Source organism: Schistocerca serialis, chromosome 3 (assembly GCF_023864345.2).
Source record: "Schistocerca serialis cubense isolate TAMUIC-IGC-003099 chromosome 3, iqSchSeri2.2, whole genome shotgun sequence".
Lineage (NCBI taxonomy): Eukaryota > Metazoa > Arthropoda > Insecta > Orthoptera > Acrididae > Schistocerca > Schistocerca serialis.
The window spans coordinates 557,597,115-557,611,661 of NC_064640.1; the positions used below are offsets into that span (position 1 = coordinate 557,597,115).

At 45.5% G+C, this 14,547-nt stretch overlaps 1 protein-coding gene across 1 annotated transcript in view; it reads left to right on the forward strand.

Moving 5' to 3' along the window:
* The first annotated feature begins 7,703 nt into the window (after positions 1 to 7,703).
* The window catches only part of LOC126471013 (inversin-like), a 143,878-nt gene continuing 137,034 nt past the window's right edge, over positions 7,704 to 14,547 (forward strand). The window contains exon 1 of the mRNA XM_050099073.1: positions 7,704 to 7,761. Coding sequence (XP_049955030.1) covers positions 7,704 to 7,761 — 58 coding nt within the window. The remainder of the gene's footprint in view (positions 7,762 to 14,547) is intronic.

The window sequence follows — 14,547 nt, forward strand, 5'->3', positions numbered from 1 at the left end:
AGTCTTTCCATCCTCTATCTGTGAATGACATGGAAAGAAACACTTGTATTTTTATAGTGAAAAGTACACTCTGCCACGTACTTCAGCAGGATTAACAGAGCATTGATGTAGATGTAGTCTTTATTGATGGGTTTTAATCTACTCTTTTCAACGTCTTGTGCAAAGTGCGTTAACTGACATTGTATAAAAACAAAACTATTCATTACGGATTTTGCCTGGATTCAGAACTTCTTAGGAGATATAATTGAACACGTTGTTCTTCACCTGCCTAATTCGATATACGAGGGGGTTCAATAAGTAATGCAACACTTTTTTTCATCCAGTTTCTGGTGAAAAAATGCGAAATTTGTTGTGGGAGATAGTTGAATACTTACGTTTCAGCGTCGTAAGAGTTTATCGAACGAGGTGGCGCAGTGGTTAGCCCACTAGACTCGCATTCGGGAGGACGATGGTTAAAACCCACGCCGACCATCCTGATTTAGGTTCTCCGTGATTTCCCTAAATCACTTCAGGCAAATGCCGGGATGGTTCCTTCGAAAGGGCGCGGCCAACTTCCTTCCCCATCCTTCGACAGTCCGATAGGACCGATGAGCTCGCTGTTTGGTCCCCTCCCCCGAATCAATCAACCAAACCCATATAGTTTCATAAAGTTCCGGCAGTGGCAGCGATACACGTACGGTTCAAAATGGCTTCTGTAATGGAGGTGCGTTCCAAAAAGAGTGGTGTCATTGAGTTTCTTTTGGCGGAAAACTAGAGCATCGCAGATAAAATGGTTCAAATGGCTCTAAGCACTATGGGTCTGAGGTCATCAGTCACCTAGACTTAGAACTACTTAGACCTAACTAACCTAAAGAAATCACACACATCTATGCCCGAGGCAGGATTCGAGCCTACAATCGTAGCAGCAGCGCGGTTCCAGACTGAAGCGCCTAGAACCGCTCGGCCACAGAGGCCGGCAGCATCGCAGATATTCATAGGCTCTTGTACAATGGCTACGGAGACCGGACAGTGAACAAAAGCTCGGCGAGTAGTTTGACGAGGCGTCTGTCAGCATTGCAACAAGGTCGCGCAAACCTGTCAGACACCTCGCGCACCGGCCGGCCGCACGCAGCTGACTTCTGCAATGTTGGTACTTGCGGACACTGTCATTCGAGGTGATCGACAAGTCACAATCAGACACCTCGCTGCACAACTGGACGTCTCTGTTTGTAGTGCTGATACACACTTCCTCCAGTTGGGTACTCAAAGGTGTGTGCCCGCTGGGTTCCTAGCCGCCTAACAGAAGATCGTAAGGAGCAACGAAAGACCATTTGTGCGGAACTGACTGCGCGCTACGAGGCCAATCGTGACATTTTTTTGTCGAACATCATCGCTGGCGATGAAACGGTTTCATCACTTCGAAACGCAAACCAAACGGCAATACATGGAGTGGCGCCACACCACCTCTTCTCCGAAGAAAAATTTCAAAGCCACACCCTCAGCCCGTAAAGTCATAACAACGGTCTTCTGGGACTCTGAAGGGGTTGTTGATGCAGCAAGACGTTGGCTCCGACGTCGACCAGTACAGTGGTACCACGCAGGCATACAGGGCCTTCCAGTAAGATGGCGTAAGGCCGTCTCATGGAACGGAAATTGTGTTGAAAAATAGGGTTTTGTAATCAAAAGAGTTGGGGAATAATATGGTGCATTGGAATCCTGCATAAAATCAGTCTGCGTTCAGAAAGAAAAATATGTTGCATTACTTCTTGAATGACCCTCGTATGTAACAATAAATTCTGTATATGGGGATAACGTTGGAAGCCCCATGAAGCAGTTCTCAGACGTTGCTGCTATCTGCTGGAAAGTTCCAACTCTAGGAAACTGTAGCGAAATGCAAGAAGTCATGCAGGGGATTGATGACTGGTGCAAAGACTGGCGGTTGATCCTCAACATAAATAAATGAAGACTATTGCGCAGAAATAGACGGGTAATCCATTACCGTTAGATTACACTAATGCTGATATACCACCGGAAACAGGACAAACCGTATACTACTTAGGAATAAGAGTCTGAAGCGATCTAAAGTGCAATGATCATATGAAATAAGTTACAGGAAAGGGAGGTACCAGGTTCAGACTCACTGGTTGGAAATGCAATTCATGCGTGGAAGAAGTGGTTTACAGAACACTTGTTCGTCATATTCTACAGTACAGCTCATCAATCTGTGACCCTTTATAAATTGTATTAGTAGAAGAGATAGAGAAATCAAACATAAAATCAGAGGTACTAGATCTCATGCGGAGGTTTATTAACAGTCTTTCTTTCCATCCACTATCCGCAAATGGGACAGTGAAAGGGGAGGGGGCGTTTGAAAGTGGTACCACATGTGCCGCGGCCGGCCGTAGTAGCCGAGCGGTTCTAGGCGCTTCAGTCCGGAACCGCACGATCGCTACGGTCTCAGGTTCGAATCCTGCCTCGGGCATGGATGTGTGTGATGTCTTTAGGTTAGTTAGGTTTAAGTAGTTCTAAGTTCTAGGATGACCACAGCAGTTAGTGCTCAGAGCCATTTGAACCATTTGAACCATGTGCCGCAGACCTTAGGGTGACTTGCTGACTATAGATCGTACAGCAGAAGGCGGCTCCTTTTGAACTGCCTCATGCGCTGTGTAGTAGTTAACACGGTAGCACTCCATTTATGTTTACACATTTGCTTCAACAGTGGCGCATCCTGGTGAAAGCCAGTGCCTTCAGTTCACTGCAAACCGTTCAAATATATGTGAAATCTTATGGGACTTAACTGCTAAGGTCATCAGTCCCTAAACTTACACACTACTTAACCTAAATTATCCTAAGGACAAACACACACACCCATGCCCGAGGGAGGACTCGAACCTCCGCCGGGACCAGCCGCACAGTCCATGACTGCAGCGCTTTAGACCGCTCGGCTACTACAAACTGTCCTGTGTCAAGGATACCAGTGTTGTGACTTATTCAACCAATGCTCGTAAGTTTGATAATTTCGCCCTCGAAATGACTGTTACTGAATTTCACATACTTTGGTTGCATCAGAGATATTTACTGTTTATTTATCTGTCATAAGCTAGGAACTGAGATTCTTTCCTCTTCCCACGACAGAATAATTGGAATTTTAGAGTTTGCCGCAATTAAACACCACCATCAAACTTTCCTGCCTTATTAGCAAACATTTCTTTAACACTGTGGTCCAAAATTAGGAGTGTAATGGAACCAATGTTGCTAATCATGAAATGCGTACAAAATATAAGTTCTCTGGATAAAATATAAACGTCCGTCAGAATAGGCTTCGGGATGCCCAACGGTACTAACCGACAGCAGGGTCATCTTCAGTCGATAGGTGTCACTGGATGCGGATATAGAGGGACATAAGGGATCAGCACACTGCTCTCCCGGCCGTTGTCAGTTTTCTTGACCAGACCGGCTACTTCTAAATCAAGTAACTCATGCAATTGGCATTACGAGGGGTGAGTGCTCCCGGCTGGCCAACAGCGCTGGGCAGACGCAGGCAGTCACCCATCCAAGTGCTAGCCAAGTCCGACAGCGCTCCACATCATTTATCTGAAGGGAACCGGTATTACCACTGCGGCAAGGCCGTTGGCGAATAAAATACAAGTCACCGTAATAAAAGCGCACTCGGCTCGTTTTGGAGTGCTATACATGGTATAACTGGAAACAGACGATCATGTGACGTGACTCTCCGCTGCTAGCGTAACTCGTAATCATGAAATGATATGAATAGACCAGTCACTTATATGGTATCAGCACAAGAAGATGGGTCGACATAGAGATGTGATATAACAACAGAAAGGACCTATCATATTTAGACATGTTCATCACCACACCGTGAACATATATGTGGTGTCTGTTGTTTCGGACATGTGTGAAAGAACAGACATCATACATATAATTAAGACAAGAACGGTCAATGATCACTTCAGGGTGAACGCATACCACACTCGAACTCTTAAGGAAATCAGCGAAATGCCGCGAGTGACGAGGTTAATGGAGAAGGGGCACTACATTAGCAGTGTGTGGATAAGTTGAGAATTGGGGTCATATGGGAGGCGTGCTAGGGTAGTTCGTGCAGCTGCGATGACCACAGTGTCTGGATGATGCAGTGGTCAACGCATCGCATCTGCCTAGTAATCAGTCTTGGTTCGAACCCCAGTCCGGCACAAATTTTCAACTTCCCCATCGATTTAAATCAAAGCCCTCCGGCAGCTAATGTCATTAATTCCTTTGTTCCTTGACACAGTGAATACATTGCCTGGTATCTTGGTGTATGAATGTGGACTGTCCATTGTGTCTACAAGGACATGGACTGGTATACCACTCGCAGCCCTGTAACACAGCGTAAAAACAGTGGTCGCAAAAGATCCTAACCGACATGGACCAGAGTCGAGATTCACGCTTTGTGAATGACATTCGGTTTCAAACTAGACAGGAATTGCTGTTGTCAGCAAATGCAGGTCCATCCAACAGCTTCGCACTCTAATTTTCCCGCCGAGCACACGAACACTCACTAAACCTCATCACTCGTCGCGGTAACTGGGAAACGATTAAGCTAAATTCCATGCCAACGCATACGAAAACATTTGCAAGTTCTTGTTCGCTTTCCGTACGAGCAGAATAACTTTATTGACCTTAGAGGATAACACTCTCCCGACTTCGTCCTGTCCTAAAACAATACTTCCATCCCACAGCTCCCACGACTTGCATTCTACACACGCGAGGCTTGCAGCTTGCTCTCGAATTTCGATCCCCCAGTCACTCCACAAAACGGTTTTAACGTCCAAGCCTTCCAGCCAATCAACGTCAGAGGCGAGGTGTAAGTATTTTCATTGGCCATTTCCTGCTTCCATTAATTATACTCCTCTACAAAATGCTGCTTCCTCCCAGGTCTTTTCAAAACTTTAATTTCAACTTGGATTGGAAAACACCTGGTATAATGGGAAATTGCTAGCCTTAAGCAAGTAGGCCTCAACGAAAACCCATTTAGAATGATTGTTGAAAGACCAGCCCATCATCTCCAGGGTGGACAAAGCCCCCTTTCCCTAGATATTGCCGGCCATTATGGCCGAGCGGTTCTAGGCGCTACAGTCTGGAACCGCGCGACCGCTCCGGTCGCAGGTTCGAATCCTGCCTCGGGCGTGGATGTGTGTGATGTCCTTAGGTTAGTTAGGTTTAAGTAGTTCTAAGTTCTAGGGGACTGATGACCTCAGAAGTTAAGTCCCATAGTGCTCAGAGCCATTTGAACCCTAGATATTGGGAACGAACTGTAACGTCAACGATTGCCTGAAGAATGAGTCCACAGATGCGATCAGGAATGATATTGTTGCGCCATTGTCTGTCGGCTTGGTGGCTGTAGCCTGTGACCAAGCAAACAGAAAGCTGTCATTGTATTCTGATGCAAGAATCTGTAGAGATTCTGCGCTGACACGACAGGAATCTCTGTCCTTGCCCTACTGTGAGACTGCTTACCATGGGTCCAACCTCCATTGCTGATAATGGAGCTGGAACACTGTTGACACAATGTAGAAAGGGGCCAGACTGTTGCAGTGGTGACCATTACATCTGAGCAGGGTACTGTGTCTCTTCCGGGATCTACTTGATCAGAAATGATCTCCTGACACCACGTGGTGGCGCCCAGCAACCGCACCGCCCGCCCCCATTATGCAGTGTCTGTCGTCATACATCGAGTTCATTAGAGACTGTGTCAAGGATTGGGAAGGAATTCACCTGTGCCCTTTCAAAGGAACCATCCCGGCATTTTGCCTGGAGCGATTTAGGGACATCACGAAAAACAGAAATCTAGACGCCCAGACGCAGATTTTAACCGTCGTCCTGCCAAATGCAAGTCAGGTGGGCTAGCCGCTGCGCCGCGTCGCTCGGTACTAGACGTCGCCTCTGCTAACTGCAGGTCAATGAGCTGCACTTAGTCCTGACGCTAACTGCAGCTGAACAGCTGCCTTCCAGCTGGAAGCCATCTTGTGGCTGACTTCAAACGACTCGGGGCGCCTTTCCAGGAACCCACGGTTTGCATCTGCACCTGACTTGCTGCTGAGCCGCCGCCTACCCTGTGTAAATGCAGGCTGCTACAACTGACTTGCGCCCATGGCCGCTGATGCTGTTTTCTACGCTGGGGCCCTTGGTTTGCCACCGCGCTCACGTGCTCCCTGCACAGGAAACTTCTCCGCCAAACGCCGTGACTGACTTACTACGGAGTCTGTTGTCGCTGCGCTTGCCGCTTGCCCGGATTGACGCCGCCCTGCACTCGCCAAGGTACTGACCACTGAGCCCGCGAGAAAGTCAGGACACAGTGCGTACATCACAGCACGTGACACCGCAGGTACTACGAGTGCTAGCAGTCGTCTCCGACGGAGAGCGAATAACTGTTTCAGACGAGTTTAATAATTCTTAACTGCGAATTCAAATGCATGCAAGCTGTCGATAGCACACGACAATGTTAATACCTTTAGTGGTTCAAAATGGTTCAAATGGCTCTGAGCACTATGCGACTTAACTTCTCAGGTCATCAGTCGCCTAGAATTTAGAACTAATTAAACCTAACTAACCTAAGGACATCACACACATCCATGCCCGAGGCAGGATTCAACCTGCGACCGTATCGGTCGCTCGTCTCCAGACTGTACCGCCTAGAACCGCACGGCCACTCCAGCCGGCAATACCTTTAGTGGTTACCTTTCCACTGACATATTGATTTCCAATGGGTCCTGCACGGAGTTGAGCGTTCGCGAAGTATGGCGGCAAGGCGGCTAGTGTGATGTCACAAGTTCCTTGTGGTGACCTGTATTTCTCGTTGGCCCACTGACAATGTAACTTTTTGACTGCTGCCACCTGTTTGTGCGGAGATGTAGTCTGCTGGCCACGTGCTGAGCTAAGCACGTACCACCGTCCTGGGCCAGCCTACTCCACTGCACACTGATCGCAGCAAGACGATGCTCTGACTACTGTGCTGCTTGTAATCAACAAAACTCGCTCTTGTTTCCTCACCCCTTCTATGACTTTATGACGGCCATCCATCTGGCTCTACGCACCTGCTGACCCACCAGATATCCTCCATCATCATCGCAATCTGCAACGAGGACAATAAACATTCAAGCCATCCAAATCCCATTGCAGTTTCTTACCATTTCTTCCTAGAAAGATCTCTTAAGCAATAGAACATGCATAATTAAGAAAGGTAAGTATCTCTGTTTATGTAAATTATGAGGTATGTTGCTCACCAGACCTTTCAAGAAATCCTGTCATTAATTTTGATTTCAGGCAATATCGATTGGACAGCCACGTGGGGACGAAAGAAATTCTGTCCTTCGTAGGCCATAAATCCCAACAGCAGTTGCCTAACTCTTGAGCTGTAGCGACCTAAAATGTTGTGGCATGCAGAATCACTTGTATCTGATCGTGCACATGAGATAATCATGTGAGAATCCCTGGCGGTAATTTCTCAGTCGTAAATAACAGACGTAATGACTTAGGACGTCATACTGTCTGATAAATGTAGGTTTCTCAAGAGTCGCAGCGTATCCTGGATAAAGCTGACTTTATTGATAAGCGAATTTAGCAAACGACTATCGTACAGCGATTCCTATGGCGTCAGAGGCCTCTTAGGATAGTCTTAATCTTAATGCCTTGAAAGATATGAATATCAGAGTCGTATTAAGCACATGGAGCTTATCTCAGTTTTCAACATAATAGCTCTTATACATGAGTCCTCCAGCAGAAGTAAGTAGTGATTACCCTCGACCATTGCTCTGGAAGGGCCAAATTCTTGATCCCGTCCGCATCCTTACTGGTGTTTTCAGCAGTTGCCTTAAATCAAATGAGGCGAATACCTCGATAGTACCTTACATGGGACCTCAACCCATTTCCTTTCACGTCTTGTCCCGTCTAGGTATGTGCTTCATCTCTGATGACCTTGATGTTATACTCTAACAGTCTCTTCAGGAGTAAGTAATGAAATCATACCCTCTATTTTCTGGAATACAACCTAACGTTATACTATGTTCGTAACGTTTGAACAAATGAAATGTTCTACCATTATAAAAATCAGCTCGAATATGATCTATAGAACATGTAACCAAACAAATTATTTTCTGAAAAGAATACATATATTCTTGAATTCGATACAAGGAAAAATGGAAATAAAAGAGAGAAAATCGTGTAGAAGGTTTTATACGTTTGAGACAGCCTGTTATACGACACAATTTTCTTTTGTCGGGTGGACATCAGTGTCTTTTGCAGGAAGATCTTAAACTACACTTCTGTTTTATTTTCAAATAAGTTTTTTAAAACAAGTGCAGTGGCTATAACATTAAATTTAATCTTAATATTCTTTCAACAAAGAGAAGAGCTTTTGCGGCAAAACATATGCTATTATGCACAAGATACTGATTATTCTTGCTTGATCTCAAACACGATAAAATTGCCTTAGTTTTGTTGACCTACAGTTTTTACATTACATTCTTGGAAGTAAGATAAAGATCTGTTTCGAAAGTGTTACTGAAAGGATAACGTATCACACTAATCTGATTTTGAAATGTCATTGTTTATTATTTGAGGTTTTGGTAATCACGGAAAGCTATTATCATTATACCTTGAGCGATAAAACAAATACTTCCTTCATTTGTCGCTCAGAATCTACGTGATGACCAAATTTCAAGTTTCTGAGACTAATGGAAGCACGCTACGTTTTCGACTAAACTTATGAAAGTCCATTATTCTGGTGGACGTAGGACAGCGGCTGACAATATAAGTAATGGAAGTGGAACACCACAGCCGTATTTTCGAAGTATTTATTATTCAGTGGACTAGTTTGAACGGTACATTTGCGTCATGTTCAGGTCCTACTATAAAACAAATAAGTACTTCCAGTCAATGGCTCATGTGATTTGCCCATGTGGTCTTAGTTGTGACTACACGTTCGAAATATACACTCCTGAAGAATAGCGGTCTACGGCACCTAGTTATTGTATGAGTTCTATGACGCAAGAGCCAATGACTGTAAGTATTTATTTGGTTTATAGTACGACCTGAAGATGACGCAACTGTGACGTTGAAATTAGTCATGAATAACAAACACTTTGAAAATACGGCTGTCGTGCTCTACTTCCATTACTTTTTTGACTAATGTTCCCCATACGCAAGAAGGGGTGTCAATAGCAAATAGGCAAGAAATTAACAGAAGCATACAATCTGTGGTTTTTCTCCTTGCTTCTGACTCAGATATTCCATACACTCTGAAGTAAATATAGTTGTTACTGGAAGAATGATACAATTTTAAATAGACGTTCATGCACCCGACTGACTGAGAACGTCCTCTCAAACACTGCTGTCCTTAAAAAGAGATCTTTTTTCTGATAGAATCCAATAGGCATTTTCCAGAACGGTCATTGTTACGACACCCCACGAAATGTCAAACTGATAAGCTGCCCCCCTAGGCATGGAGAAGGTGACCCTGATTTCACCTAGTTTTCAGAACAAATTATTGCGTTGAGTAGAAACTGTTAAGAAAATGAAAGAAGAGGATCTATGGCTGAGGAACCACCTGCAGCGATGTGAAAGTTCTCTTCCAGGATCATGTGCCAGCAAAGGCTGATTTTATACTAGAAAACACGTAGTTTCGATGGGTTCAACAGCCGCTGGACAGGTCGTTAAGCTGGAACACCAGCGATGTGTTAAACAATTCTAGCATTCATTTCACGCTCATAATCCTTGCCGCTGGCTTTGGTCCCTGAACGGCAACACACAATCGTTCGACATCCCTGAAAGAAACTAATGGAACACCTTCCTTTGACGTATTTTCGTGTTTGCCATGTTAACTAGAGTCGAGCAGTTACTACAATTTTATCCTTAAAGTGTATTATAATCAGAACTCGTGTCGGCATTTTTGTTCGAATACCACTTTCGACTGGATAGACATTTTCAGTAGAGCATGAATGAGTCTTCGTTTAAGGTTGCTTCGTAATACTATGATGAGACAAAACATTATGACCAAATGCTCAGGAGCCAGTTGGTCCAACGTTAGAATGCAGTACAGCAACTATTGGTTCAAATGGCTCTGAGCACTATGGGACTCAACTGCTGAGGTCATTAGTCCCCTAGAACTTAGAACTAGTTAAACCTAATTAACCTAAGGACATCACAAACATCCATGCCCGAGGCAGGATTCGAACCTGCGACCGTAGCGGTCTTGCGGTTCCAGACTGCAGCGCCTTTAACCGCACGGCCACACAGCAACTATTCTGTTGGCACCAGATGTCTGCGCATATGCACGGGTCACAGGCTGGTGGTTTGCGAAGACGGAGATGACACGCAGTAGAATCCCAGATGTATTCCATTGGGTTCAGATCAGGCGAACTTCGTGGCCAAGTTATCAACGTCATTTCACTGTCATGCTTCTCGAGCCACTGTACTACGATTCTGGTGTTGTGACATGGGCGTTTATCCTGCTGGAAAATGCCATCAGGAAAGACATCAAACATAAGTGTATGCAGGTGGTTCACAATACTGTTCACGTGGTCCACAGCTGTCATGGTGCCTTTGACTACTATCACAGGTCCCATTGAAACCCACGTGAACGTCATTCATAGCATTGTACCGTCTTCGCCGGCCTGCGTCCGTTTCGTGGTACATTTTTCGAACAGTTTCCCTGGGTGATGGTGTATCTGAACGCGGCCGTTGACATAGTGTAAGAAGAAACATAATTCATAACACTAGGTGACCCGATTCCTTTGATCCACGGTCCATTCTCGATGATTCCACGTCCACTGCAACTGTAACCATCGACGTCATTGTGTCAACACGGGAATAAATAGGGACCGTCCGCTACGGTACTCCATGTTCAACAACGAACGGTGAACGGTGGGATCCGAAACACTCGTGCGAGCGCCAGCGTCGTACTTTGCCGTCAAATGTGTCACAGATTACTACCAATCTTGCTTAACAGGGCTAAACAGCCTCCGAATTCTACGTTTTAAATAAGTCGCGGATGTCCAACCAACACCTTCTCGCCATCGCGTCGTTTCACCCTCATTGAACCACTTTCCATAGATGATCACGACAGTAGCACGCTAACAGCCGACCGACCATACACGCCATTCTCGAGACGTCGTTTTCCAGCCACCGGGCCATAACGACCAGCTCTTTGTCGAAGTCGCTTATGTCAGTGTATTTCACTATTTGTGGAGCGTATGTTTCTCTAGAATGAATGTCTATTCGTTTCTGCTCCGCTTATACAGTCACGTAAGACATAACACGCCTTTTCTTGCGTGAACGGTTCCAGATACCGAAACGAGCTTTTCGGCAAACGATAGTACCATAAGGGACACGTCTTTGGTGTCACACACACAGTCTTAACTTTTGTATCTATCGGGTTATCGACACAGGTATTTTTTTCTTTTTAATGCATGATGTATTTCTAATGGTATCCGAGTGCGCTTGTTAATGTTGAGGTTTAAACTCTTGGAGAAAAAATGAGAAATTTTCTAAAATTGATAAAAAAAGTCAGCTGGAATCAGCTACTGCGTTGTAAATATGCTCATGCCAGGGTACGTCATTCCATCAAGACATAAGACTTTACTTGTCTATACTGCAGAACTAGCAATAATTGTGTCGTCCATCGGCAGGTCATTTCTGATTCAAGATTCTTTGCATGCAGACGTGAACATCAATGAGGAGAAGTTAGACACGCTCCTTTTATACAGCGTTCAGTGGCACGAGACGCATTGCCAAGGAATGTGGGGTCAGCCAAAGGAGTGCCATTCGCATCTTGCATCGACATAAATTCCACCCTTATCATCTGTCACTGCGTCAGGCACTCGGAGAACGTGATTTCAAAACCCCTATAGCATTTTGTTGGCTTGCTCTGCATTGCTTGGGAGACAACACTACACTTTTCCAACGCGTGCTCTTTACCGCCGAAGCAACGTGCAGAACCATGTTAAAGTAAATTTGAGTTGCAAGTACTACTGGGCAGCTGAAAATCTACGATGCCTTCACCAGGTACAACAACAACGACCTTGAACCATAAACCGATGGTGTGGCGTCATAGGAAGTTTGACTGCTGGACCTTACTTCATTCCGGAGATATTAAATGGAAATACACATGCACACTTTCTTACGAACGTTCTATCAGTTCTTCTAGAAGAGGCGCCACTGAATAAGTGACAGTGCCACCAGACAACACTGAAGCTCGTTGTGGGCGGTGATGATAATGTTTTGGCTATCAGTACATGAGCAGCAGCTGAACGGCGTCTCGCGGAGTCCTTGCCACTATGCGTCGTCTCTTTTGGGGTGACATTTAGTAAAAAAAAAACTCATTTTCTAACACTCCTAGCCATTCATATTGCAACATCATACAAATGGCATGCAACAAACTCCAGACTGGCATGAACTGTACTACATGCTTGGTTAGACAAATGATCAGCATGTCAGTGCAAACGTATACATAAGGTATGAGTAAGGCCATGTACATTTGGCATGGAGGAGAAGATCATAGGACTGGTTTGTCATTCGAAAATCGCATCTGAAAGTCCTTTTTTTAATGTCGTGCTTTGCCTCGCGTAAGAAGAAAATATGCAGCACCTGTTGCAATTCCACAGCCTCAAGTCTGCGGCCTGTCGAGATTGGTTTATTGTTCCTCAGTATTATTACTCGAGTTGGATGACATCCTACGACTGTCATACGAATATAGAGTCGACTGATTCGGGAGGGCCATGCTAAACACCGTGCAGAATGTCAGTGGCTCCACACGACTAGTATCTGTATTTTGAGACTGGAAATAAGTTATTTGCAGCAAGATAAGTATTCACACAGACAATGCGACGACGCCCGGAGTGTAACGGACAGTCATCATTGTCACCGTTGTTGCGGCTTCCTTTGACACGGAAGCAGGCGCGTGCCCTGGACCAACCACTGTACACTATAGTGGCATCACGTAATATTTTAGAATGAGTCCCGCTTTTGCGTATAGCATCACAATGGACTTCTCCGTGTCTGAAGGCTTCAAAGAGAACAAATGGTGCCAGATTTCATTCCTTATTGTCATATGGGCCAGCACGCGTGGCGTGATTGGTTTGGGGCGCCATTAGATACAGAATATGATCAGCTCTGGTTGACACAGCCGCTAATTTGAACAGTGGCAGTTACACTAACGACGTCTTAAAACCAGTGGCGAAACCATATCCTTAGGCCTCCGTGGCATTATCTTTAAACAAGATAACGCGAAATCTCATGATGGTTGGTGTCGCCTAACATAACTCGATACAGAGGGGGTTCTAATGTTTCCCTGGCCAACACATTATCCAGATCTCCCACCCATAGAAATTTTCTGGTCATGGGTTACCAAGAGTCTAATATATAACCACTTGCCACTCTTTTCACACGACTCCTAGTTCTTCGCTTAGATCATGGCGGACACATCCATTTATGGAGGCTCCGAGGAGAACGAACGTCTCTTGATTGCGTTCTTCATCGTCATATGGGCCCACCACCTGCCATGATTTTACTGGATGCCATTGGGTACATAATACGATCACCTGCAGTTCGCATAGCAGGTAATTTGGGCAGAAGCCGCTACATATCTGGTGCGTTAAGACTGGTGGCTGTCTCCTTTCTTCGAAGTCTTTGTGACATCTTTCAACAAGATACCACAAGACTGCATCTTGTCCATTCTCTCCTGGCTTACTTCGACACAAACGGTATTCGACTATTGCTATGGCCTGCATGTTTTACATCTCCCATCCATTGAAAATACACTACTGGCCATTAAAATTGCTTCACCACGAATATGACTTGCTACAGCCGCGAAATTTAACCGACAGGAAGAAGATGCTGTGATATGCAAATGATTAGCTTTTCAGAGCATTCACACAAGGTTGGCGCCGGAGGCGACACCTACAACGTGCTGACATGAGGAACGTTTCCAACCGATTTCTCATACACAAACAGCAGTTGACCGGCGTTGCCTGGTGAAACGTTGTTGTGATGCCCCGTGTAAGGAGAAGAAATGCGTACCATCACGTTTCCGACTTTGATAAAGGTCGGATTGTAGCCTATCGCGATTGAGGTTTATCGTATCTCGACATTCCTGCTCGCGTTGGTCGAGATCCAATGACTGTTAGCAGAATACGGAATCGGTGGGTTCAGGAGGGTAATACGGAACGCCGTGCTGGATCCCAACGGCCTCGTATCACTAGCAGTCGAGATGACAGGCATCTTATCCGCATGGCCGTAATGGATCGTGCAGCCACGTCTCGATCCCTGAGTCAAGAGATGGGGACGTTTGCAAGACAACAACCATCTGCACGAACAGTTCGACGACGTTTGCAGCAGCATGGACTATCAGCTCGGAGACCCTTGACGCTGCATCACAGACAGGAGCACCAGCGATGGTGTACTCAACGACGGACCTGGGTGTACGAATGGCAAAACGTCATCTTTTCGGATGATTCCAGGTTCTGTTTACAGCATCATGATGATCGCATCCGTATTTGGCGACATCGCGATGAA